The following is a 12,124-nucleotide window of genomic DNA, read 5'->3' on the forward strand; positions in this document are numbered from 1 at the left end:
ATTTAACATATTTTGCAATATTCCAACTCGGAATGAAGTATTATAATTTATATTTAAATGGCCTTGAATGATAATTTCAATTATCATCATGTTTTAACATTCTGTCCTAGTATTCAATGATTTATACTGCCCCCATTCTGCAACGGTAATGAAAAGACAACTTTCCTTTTGCGGTATTTAATCAGATTCGTAAAATATATCTTCGATCGATTCCAGGAAAAAGGAGTCAGCAGATATGGGTTAATATCCTGAAATAACTGATCTAAAGCTAATTTCCTGAAAACAACATCTAAAGTTGATGTTGTTACTCCCGCAACTCTCTTGTTCTCACCATAACGACCATCACATTATTCCTTCTTAGTCGAATATCTACTACGTCACAAACATGAAATTTTAACAATTGAAGATGCAAGTACAAGAACAAGACAACTTCCTATTAATTATATTAGTCATCTTTATTGTAAACATCCATAGGATGACAACCACTGAAGCCTGACTGAAGAAATGGTCTTTAGACTTATAGAGAAATTGCAGTTAAGAGTTCAAGTCCAATATTGGAGGACGTGCACCAGCTGTTCCTTTTCTGGAATGTTAGTAATTAAATTTAAGCACTGATTCTAAAATAAGACAAAAATTTAGGGATGTTTATATTGTAACGATTACTATAAAAGAATACATACTGTCCCAGAGGTTAATGCCTGTCTTATATCCTGTTCAGTTAATTTCCACGATTTTAGAATCTTCCTCTGAAGCCAGTTCAGTTCACTTGGCTTTAACACCTCCGTTGTTCCATTTTGACGATCTTGTACATTTCCTGAACATTTGCGGTATTTCCAAGAAGCTGAAAGTCTTTCCAATTCCAAAGCAAATTTAATCTGAAATTAAATGACAAGGGAGTGTGTCGAGCAGCATTCTACGAAAGAATGGTATAAATATATCAGTTGTGGTATCAAGTTTGTCTAACCAACGTTTATTTCTACAGTTCTGTTTTTCAATAAACCAAATTTCACCTGGATGTGTTGCGACTTGACAGATTGACGAACCAGCTATTTCTAGCGTATACGCAAAATGTCTTAAGCGGTTTAACGTGTTTGAAACCTAAAGAATATATAAATGTATATATATATAATCTTGGTCTTGAAATTTTAATTTCAGACCAAGATCCTGATTTATTAAGCTACAAGCTGACACTTGATTATTACAGTAACTTTACACGCATAATATCTTAAACACTACCTTTTCCAGTTTTGCATTCATTCCTATATTTAAATTTACTTAAATACTATAGTTTTCCAGCATGATCATGTGTTGCATATAAATGTGTAAAATGTTTAAATCAAACAAATCAAGGAAAATCTAAAATTTCATCACTCCGGCCAAAGTGTCCATTTTATTTATGTTTTATTGGGTAATTTAATCAAAATAACTACTACAAAACATGGAAAATAAAAAATAATAATAGTAAGTTGTACGTAATTCGTTATTATAAGATTATCAAACCGTTTTTAAGTGAAGGATTCGGCAATAAATTAACAAAAAAGATATAATCAATACTTAGCGTTGCTTTGTAATTATTGAATGCATGACGAATGTAAAATATGTACATATGCTAGAAGTAATTATTCTTTTACAAAGCCAAACTGGTTTAAATTTTTTATAGTACTGTTTTGACCTTTGAAATAGCATTTTAATCAATATTTGAGAAAAATGTTTTTCCTATCTTAATGATAATAACTGAAGAAACTTTCGTGTGTACGAGCCCTCCTTAAGGATTTTAATTTACTCAATATAAAAACTTTTTCACCTATATGAAAATACAGGTCGGCAAGAAATGGAGGTTTTAAATGAGGTCGTAGAAATTTAGAGATGTGCCGTAACCATGGAAACGGCCACTGAAGCCGGTAATCGCGGCAACTAAAAATCTTTCTTTAGTAATATTTCAAAAAGTAATGGTATTAGAAACAAGATTTTTCCATATTTTTATTAAGTTATGAATTCCTATTATTTGCAGTGATTATATTTAAACTATCTTATTAAATTTCTTTATTGTCGTCAGTACGTGCAATTTTAGTAAATAGCACGTGCATTCAGTTGCATTTAACAAGATGCCTTTTTTAATCAGAAAATGTTTTTTTGGACTTAATTACAACTTTAGCTGACTTTTGGCTTAAAAATGTTGTATAATACGCATTCAATTAAGATTCTAAATATACTGTAACGTCAGTTTAACACCATTTCATATATTAATGCAGCGGACTACATGCCATATACATTATTCATTCGCTTCCTTTTTTCAATAAACCTGGACAATGAAGTTAAGGAATAACTCGTTTAATCTCGGCTTGGAATATTTAACATATATAATGTAAAAAAAATCATTGAATTAATTGCTGGAAAACATGGAAATAAATTATGTTTTTGTGACACTGTTACCTGTCAGTATTGTATAAATACGCTTAACATACAACGCATGTATGAAATTGTTCTCATTTTCGTTTATATATTTTTACAATTGCTGTTACAAATTTAAGTATTTAGATTTCATACTTCTATCACTTTGATAATAAATTATATTACCGGACTTCTCTCCATAATTCAGCGGTATAATAATGGGAGTAAAGTAGACCTAGAGTAAAGACTTCCAGTGTGTGCAGAGCGATTCTACAAAAGTGATGCTTATGTTTATGTTTATATGGAAACCTGGTGCGCAATGTTATTTGTCAATTGCTGAATATAAGATATCAATGCTAAACGCCAAACACCCTATGCAAAATGTTTTAAAAACGAAATTACATTTATCAAGTACTACGGAAGGCTATGGAAAGCCGTTGTGCCATGCTAATTGCCACATACTGAATGACAAACAGTTGTTGCTAAGTGCTATTTGCTATATGTCTAATGTCAAACATTGCCTGTAAAATGGTAATTGTCAAAAAATAAATGATAAATGTTTATTGCAAATACGAAACAATAAATGCCATGCCAAATGCGTATTGCTAAGTACTTATTCAGATAATGAGCTGAATGTATCAGTGTATAAATGCATCCTGTAAATAGTCATTGGTCTTTGTAACATAACTTTGTCTCTATCAAAAATATTTCTTAACATTTTAGAGAGAAAAGCCTCTCGTAACATTTAGAACATGTTATTGTTTCGAATCAGGCTGATAAAACTTTATATTTTTCACATTATTAAAATTAACAGTCGTTTGTGTAAGGAATACAGATCATTAACTCACAAAGTTATACAATTTGTAGCATTTGTCATTTGGCAATGATAAAAGTCATTTAGCACAAATGATATGGCATTTAAAATGTATTGAAGGCGCCAGGAATATAGCCAAATGTTACATGCCAATATTTAATGCCAAATGCCAATAACCTAATGCAAAATGCCAAATACTTAACATAAAATGCAATATACCAAATGCTATATGCCTATGGAAAGCCAATGCGCAATGGTAAGTGCAAAAATGTTAATGCAAAATGAAAAATACTATTTACGAACTGCTTAATTTCATATATCGGCTTTCGAACGGTAATTGTCAATGATAAATGTTGCTTTTTTGTTCAAACAATAAATCTCAAAATGCTAATTGCTAATTATTCATTGAAATAAAGACCTGAATACACTCCAGGAGAACTACGTTCTAACGTAGGTCAAGTCTCATTGATATCATGTGACATATCTCAACGACAATGTTACGGTGTCGCGACCTTGATTATGATTCATTTATTTTGTGCAATAAAGCATTGATTCTACGTTTTCATAACTGAAAAGATGAGTTTTATGTGTGGAAGCAATATTAGCTATTTGCAGAATTTTGAAAGATAAAACGAACTAGCTACAAATAAACTTATGTAAGCTACATAAATGTTGCAAGGCAGCAACGATAACGGACAATATGTGACAACGTCTCACGTACAGTGTTGCAAAGTCTCAGCATCATAATTACCATTTGAACTTGTAGAAAATTCATATTTACATGTTATCTTTACGTTGGGAACATTTCTTAGACACTTTAATAAATGACTGGATGACGTCTGAGCAAGGTACAACAATTTAATCAGTATGACAAATGTATTTGAGCCGCGCCATGAGAAAACCCACATAGTACGTTTGCGACTAGCATGGATTCAGAACAGCTTGCACTCCAGTCTGGTCAGGATCGATGCTGTTCGCTGTCAAAGCCCATTGTTATTAAATAAACCGTTAGCAAATAATATGGATCCTGACCCAGACTGCGCGGATGCGCAGGCTGGTCTGCATCCTTGCTGGTCGCAAACCCTCTATGTTAGTTTTCTCATGGTGCGACTCAGTTGTCGTTATCATTTTACCCATTATAGTCTTACGCAGGCTGGTGTAAAAGTGTTTGAAATAGATGCATACAATTATATACAATTTCAGCATGAAAATTAAAACGTAAAGTTAATGCTCTACAATAGAAACAATTATTTATTTCTTCCCTCCAAACTTTGTTCGCAGTGACTCGAGTATTTATACCTGATCATTTTTACTAGGTCTGTTTAATCCCTTTGCTTTTTTAAAATTTACAATTAATTTAAGGAGATATTTTTTATTTCACTGAAATCCCGTATAGTCTTACATCCCCACCCCCCTATTTCTTGTAAAAAGATTTTGTTTTGTTACAATAGATTCCTTTAAAAAAGTTCTCTTTTAGAGTTAATGTATGATCCGCAAGATCTATTAAAGAACTTTGAATGAATTTTACAAAAATCATTAAAATTGGCATTGTATATTCTGTGCACCCATAGTAAGTTATAACGTGAAAGACCTCCGAGGTCAATGGTCGCTGACTTCGAATCACTTGCCCTCTTAACTATGCGCTTGAAATTAAGGTTTGAATGTGGGATTTTAATGTAAAAAAGCCATCCAGTACGCTTGCAGTAGGCCGTTTGCTCTACCAAGATGCCCGTCCGTATATAAAATAATTTTCAGTGGGGTACCTAGGGCCTTGCATCACCACGGACCTTTATCAGAGTGACGTAAAACGCTTCATTAATGTAACTAAATCGGCTCAAAATAGTTTATACGTTCACACTTATCAAATAGTCCGTGTTCACGTAAAACCATGTAATAACTGATACATGCGTACGCAGTTAATCAATACTGTATAGATTTTCCGGATCGTGAAGCATTACTTCCAGAGCTTTGCACAAATATTAGCTATTTCGTAACAAATGTGTTCGTCATCATGTGCAGGCGTGTCACTAATTTTGTCCGCACATAATAATTATTATTACGTGCGGATGTATCAGGAATCTGAGACGTCATAACTCAAAACAAGGCGCAGGTGTCCTCAAAACGGATATTTCTATCCGATTCTTTAACAAATGACTGAATTTCTTTTGCATATCATAAACAAATAAGCGTTTTATTCTGACAGATTATGTTTGCGGGAAATTTTTGTCCAAAACCTGAAGTGACGTCATGACGTTTCAGTGAAGCACAATTATAACAAAGTTCCACTTTAGTTTTTATTGTTTCTAGCGTAATGGTGTGTTCTTGCACACCGGACTGGCGTTTCCGGTAATTTTACCCATGCCGGCAAAACCCATCTGGCACCCCCATGCCAGATGACTCTCGTGCTGTTAATGACAACTGGTGGTTCATGCACTGATAATATATTGTTTATGTAAAATACGAAAAAAGCAGGTACCTTGATAGTTTCTCTCCGTTCCTTATAGTATATTTCTCGATTCAAAATATGTTAGTTTATCGTAAAAAACATAACGTTACACTAAAAATGATAAAACTAATGTGGAACTTTGTTATTGTGCGTAACGCAAAACATCATGACGTCACTTTTGCTTACGGACGTTAATTTCCCGCGCTTCAATGTGTTCATTCTCTACTATAAAAAAGAGTGCTAAAAAGAAAGTATTTCTACCTTTTGCAAAGTACGGTATGCAAGAAAAAAAATTTGCCAGAATGAAATGCTACCATATATACGATATGCAAGAAAAAATATCAGTCATAATGTTTACGAATCGGATGGAAATATCCGTCCCTCGGCCACCTACGCATGGGTGGTAATTCGGCAAGCCTCATTACCGCCCAATGCGCAGGTGCCCTCGGGACGGATATTTCTATCCGATTCGTAAACACATGACAGATATTATTATTCTTTCCGTAAAATAACGTTTTTTGGACGGAGAAATATACTTCATGTAAAAGGGACGGAGAAAATCTCTCAAGGTACCTGATATTTAGTATTTCACATAAACAATACTATATATAATCAATGCATAAAACGCTAGTTGTCATTAACAGAACGAGAGCAATCTGGCACGCGGTGTCAGATGGGTTTTGTCGGCATGGGTAAAATCAAAGGAAACACCAGTCCGGTGTGCAAGAAATATTTTTCCATAATGACGTTCCAGTTTCATATCGGGTGCGTGTCGTCAATTGTGACGTCACTTTCATAGATTTATGAATGTCGTCATGCTTTTAAATTCTTTAATCACGACATTTTCAGTTCAACTCGGGTTAAAGAACAAAATCTATATCATTGATATAATGAATAATACACGTGTAGTAATTATAAAAAAGATTATTAGATTGCATTGAGAAATATTCATTCATTCTTCCTAAAGTCGCGCAGTATTTCTGCTGTAGTTTCGTGCATATTTCTCGATAAAAACATAATACAAATGTACCCTACAATTACATCCTCACTTTATGTTGCTTCGTTGAGTATGTGCTTCTAAAAGATCTGTTTGCAGACTTAATTATGATAAAGGTGTGCGCATGCAGTAGTATAAGTCAACTCTGTGCCACCGCGTACATTCTGCTTTCAGTTGGACTAATATATCTTGGGGTAAACTGTTAAATGGAAAACCGGATAGAAAATACTACACACTTTGAACAAAATCTGATTTTCAGTCACATTTAGACTTGCTGGTATATTTTACTCGAATATAAGTAATGTGTTTAGCCGCAAAAAGACTTCGATGAGTGTCAGTAATGCTTGCATATGTCGCGTTAAGAGTTAGTAACATCATCGGTTAGAATGAGGAACATGATATTAAATAAACATTGCCTGTTTATGATAAAGCAGTTGCAAAAATATACTTCTAAGATTAAAACTGACATTGCCTTCAATGTACCATTGACTGTTTGTAAGTATTGTTTTTGAAAACATGTAGTATATTTTTTATTCTGGAAAATAGCAAAACCCTTCTATTTTCTCAAGTAACAGACGACTGTTTTTAAAATCTAAATGTTTTAATCAATTTATGCGATAACTTTTAAACGCTGAATATATGTTCATGCAAAGACACAAGAAAATATAATCAAAGTAATTATTGAAAATGAAAATTATATAAGTCGCGTGATATTGAGCGATACCGTAACCAGACATCGTCGAGATATGTCACATGATATCGTTGAGACATGACTTACGTTGGAACGTAGTTCTCCTGGAGTGGAATATGTCAGTTGTATAATCATTGCCCTTCGTTACATAACCTTGATTCTGTTATATATATCTTAGTTTATTATAAAATAAACAGTTTACAGCAAAATATTTTGGTTCCATGATAACACCTGCAAGGATATTGCTATAAATTAGTCAGGCAGAACTTTGTTTTCAAATGAGTAAAAGTAACATTAATTAGTTGAAGAGATCAAGATCTTAAAGACTGATAATTTGAGAATTACCATTTATCATTTGACAAAAAGAACTTCTTTTTATATTCTTCTTCTCGTTCGCAACTACACAGTCAGACCAGTAGCCTCGGTGAAAATCTCTGAAGTATATGCTCCGCAGTCTGATCTTCACCACATGGACATGTTGGCAATGGTGCCAGACTGCAATTGGTGTACAAATGAGCATTGAGCTTGTTGTGCCCTGAGCAAAGCCAGACCAGCATCACTTGTTCAGTCCGATCAAAGAGATGAAAAGCATCTTCCTCTATCCTTGGTCTCGTTAGTGCCTTGATGATGGTGACTTTCTCCTTGTAACTCACAGGTTTAGTTGGTTGTTTAGACTGAGCTTCTGGCTTAGCCAGTTTATCTGCCTCTTCATTGCCTGCAAGTCTACAATGGGATGGAATCAACTGAAATGCTACTTTGCAGGTTATACTCAGGCTCTGCATTTTCCTTGATAGTTGCGGAGCTTTATTGTTGATTAGATCTTCCATAACAGACAGTGCATCTGTGAGAAACACGACTGAGGAGCTTTCTTCTGCCGAGTCTTCAACCATTGAGACGGCCTTCACGAGTGCTTCAGTCTCTGCCTTGTAATTGCTGCAGGGTTATCCTGTGGCTGCATGTAGAGTTTGTATGACATCTTGTATGCGGCATATAGTATTTTGTATGTAGCATTTAGCATTAAGTCGTGACATTAACATAAAGCTATTCATATTCAGCATTAACAACTTCTTATCGAGCATTTAGCAGTTAGCATAGCGCATAAATCCCCGTTAACTGCACAGGGACAATGAGCGCCAGTGTTACGAAAAGAGAAGTTCCACAAGCAATTAAGATGATGCTAGATGATCTGTTTTTGCAATTCTAAATGTAGTTCCATGTTGTTGATGAGATCCTGTATATGAGTCAGATAAGAATGTGAATGTTATAGATTTGGCCTAGCTGTATTGCTTATCGTATTGAGACAAGATCTAGATCACTTTCACTGCGAATTTCCACGGGCTAAATGACAAATTTTATGGGAGTTTTTTTTTCAGATGGAGATGCTTTTATGTTTTTTAGACAGATAATGTTTCTTTAATGTATGTAACCTGACATCTCAATATATATACATGTATATTACTTATCAGGGCATATAATACAAAATGGCGTCATAAAATATATAATTGCTAAGCAACGTCATTTTTGCATACACATGTGTACACAACGTTAATATTGAAACGTCATTAATTTTGGTTAAGTTTTCGTTTAAAACTATCAATGAAATAGCTCACTTTAAATAAAGTAGCTGAAACATCATTACTATGAAGTTTGTAAAGAAGAAATATTTAAAATTTTGGGACGGTTTTTGTATTATATGCCCTGATGAGTAATAAACGAAACCAGTAGGCAAATATTATGTAACTCATGTAATGTTGTTTTTTATATATATATATACTCGTATTCATTTTCGGTGAGAAGACAAGTTATATTAATGGCTATATACGTGTTTTTATATCAAGCACTAAAAATGAGGTCTCACGATTTAATTGTTTATATGAAACAAAGAAAGAATGTAACCTTGTACCATTCCGGAACATTCGCTCAAAGTTAATCGATTCTAATATAGTGTTCATATTGATAAGTACCGGAACAGTTGTACTACGTTGCAATAAGGAATTAATCCTAGCACTGAGACTTCTAGCACTTATTCAAGATTCTCAAGTTGAGTAAGGGACAGTGCGTGGGGATGGGGGATCCAGGGTTTAGCCATCGGGAGTAATTCATTAACACTTGAAATTCGTCATTACACATGGTCCTATACTAATGTTCTGATTGCTTCTTAAAACGAGATTATGGTACATGTATGTTTTTTAATGTTTAGAATGGAAGTCATCATAGTAAAACGATCATTTGGATTTCATTTTGTTTTCATTTTGTCAATAAACTGTAAAGTGTTTGTGTTTATAAAATAACTAGAAATATGCGACATATTGAAATTACGGCAGGCCTAGATCCAAGGCCCGATTGAGGGGGTCCATGCCCCCCCCCCCACCCCACCCCACACACACCCCAGTTGGCCGAGAAATTTCTGAACGGAGCCGGGATATAAAAATAAATAAAGATAACATTTAATGGCCATGCTTTTGCAAACTGTCACTTCTACATATGTATTTACTTCGTAACCGCATGCAGAGGATGTATATTGCTAATACAAATGAGCATGAAAGAAATAAAGACATACCCTTCCAAAAACATCGTATTTTCCTTTGATTTTTCAATCCGGGCTATATACAAAATATGAAGTGTACTTGATAACATAACAATGGTGATGATATCTCTAGAAAGTTTGTTGCGTAATACGAGATTTCAACAGAGTAACAATAAGTAACCCATCCCCAAAATAAGAAAAACGCAAAGCTTTATTATTATTTCGCAAATTTTGTCGTACATTCTTTCCACAAGAACATTAGCATCACTTTGGTAGAACCGCTCTACACACACTGAAGCCTTTACTCTAGGCTTAAGGTACTGCAATTATGGTTCCGCTAAATTATGGAGAGAAGTCTGGTAATATGATTAATTATTAAAGTGATAGAAATATCAAATCTAAACTATTTGATTTCGTAACTGTTACAGTAATAGTAAAAATATCAACGAAACATGAAACAATTTTATGCATGTATTTTAATGTGTTAAGCGTATCTACAATACTGACAGCTATCAAAAGGCAATGTCACAAAAACAATTTATCCATATGTTTTCCAACAAACTATAAAATAAACTTTGTTATATTTTATATAATACACATTAAATATTTCAAAAAATGAAACGAACTAATAGCATAATACATGTATGGCATGTAATACGCTGCATTAATATATAAAATGATGTTAAACTGACCTATCAACATTTTTAGAATTTTAATTGCATGCGTCTTATGCAATATTTTCAAACCAAAATATCAGCCATAATTGTAATTAAGTCTAAAAAACATTTTCTGATTAAAATAGGCACCTTGTTGGTTCACAACTAAATGTACGTGCTAATTACTAAAATTGCATGTGCTGACGACAATTAAGAAATTTAATAAGATATTTAAAATATTATCATTGCAAACAATAGGTATTCATAACTTAATGAAAATATGAAAAAAATCAAGTTTCTAATACTATTACCTTTTGAAATATGATAAAAGATTTTCCGCGATTACCAGCTTCTGTAGCCGTTTCCATGGTTACGGCACACTGTTATATTTCTACGACCGATCTTAAAAGTCAATTCGTATGTTACTTAATTATTTTGTCATAGTAAACAAGTTTTGTATGAAGGGTAAATTAAGTGTAGTACATATAATAAAGGTTTCCTTGTATATAAGCATATATATACATATCGAAAATGTAAGATGTTTTTGCGCTGTCAAAATGTCACTTTACTTGATATGTAGAATCTTTTCTTTACAATGTCTCGTTTTTTTGATGCGTGACTTTTAACTGTAGTCATTGCATCCGGAGGTTCTTTTTTCCCATTTATCTTAGATATGAGTCCTTATAATATAATTCTTGTATACTTACTTGCATTTCCTTCTTGGCCAGGCCGGCTTTTGTTTGGAATTCTCGTATTTTATCTACAGCTAGACCAACCTAAAATCACACAGACTATAAATTTGTAGAAGCACTATACACGCCCTAAGTTATGAATTTAATTGCACTGGCCTGAATAAGGCTAACGAGATGACCACGTAACTTTATCATGTTTCAAAACACTTATCAGTGTGATGGAAATCTGCCACTTGGATTCCCACTAAGGCCTATTGTGTCAGCCTGAAACTGTTGCACAGATAACATATCTAAATGTCATGAATTTATGCTTAAACCTCATATGCAGTCCCTGCCTTCTTACATTAAGGATACTAATGATTTCCTTCTTAAATTAAAAGAGTGAAAATTAGGTTCTGAGAAGGCTTATCTGGTTGCTCTTGATATTAGTTCACTTTTTACTAACATATTCCACATGATGAATGTATTCAATTCAGACTTATAAATATTTTCTTGAGAATAATAACCATATTGGCAAACTGTCTATATATAATATATAAATATTTATTTATTTATCTATTTATTTATTTATCATTTTTATTTTTTATATATTTATATTTATTTACTTATTTCATTATGTATTATTATTATTATTATTATTATTATTATTAGAAGTAGTAGTAGTAAAATTCATTGATATATGGTACTTATTTACTTTAATATTGTTCTTACTGCTATAGGTTCTGTTGCTGTTTTTCTGGACTGTATATATAATTCAAATAGTGCACCAAAAGTAACGTCATACTTTGGCGTTAGGATGTCATGTTAACTGACGTCATAACGTCATACATATGTTTGTTTACATTGATACATTGTATGTTTGCCTGAAGAAGTATTTTAATATGAAACGCATTGCAAACTTGAGATGTCT

The 12,124-nt window shown here is 33.1% G+C and overlaps 1 protein-coding gene across 1 annotated transcript in view; it reads right to left on the bottom strand.

The window, feature by feature from the left end:
- The window catches only part of LOC128546055 (transient receptor potential cation channel subfamily A member 1 homolog), a 79,194-nt gene that overhangs the window by 26,187 nt on the left and 40,883 nt on the right, over positions 1-12,124 (bottom strand). Inside the window, exons 7-8 of the mRNA XM_045339847.2 lie at positions 11,230-11,298; positions 681-875 (exon numbers count right to left, since the gene is read on the bottom strand). Of these exons, the coding sequence (XP_045195782.2) occupies positions 681-875; positions 11,230-11,298 (264 nt within the window). The remainder of the gene's footprint in view (positions 1-680; positions 876-11,229; positions 11,299-12,124) is intronic.

This window comes from Mercenaria mercenaria, chromosome 4 (genome assembly GCF_021730395.1).
Source record: "Mercenaria mercenaria strain notata chromosome 4, MADL_Memer_1, whole genome shotgun sequence".
NCBI classification, from domain to species: Eukaryota; Metazoa; Mollusca; class Bivalvia; order Venerida; family Veneridae; genus Mercenaria; species Mercenaria mercenaria.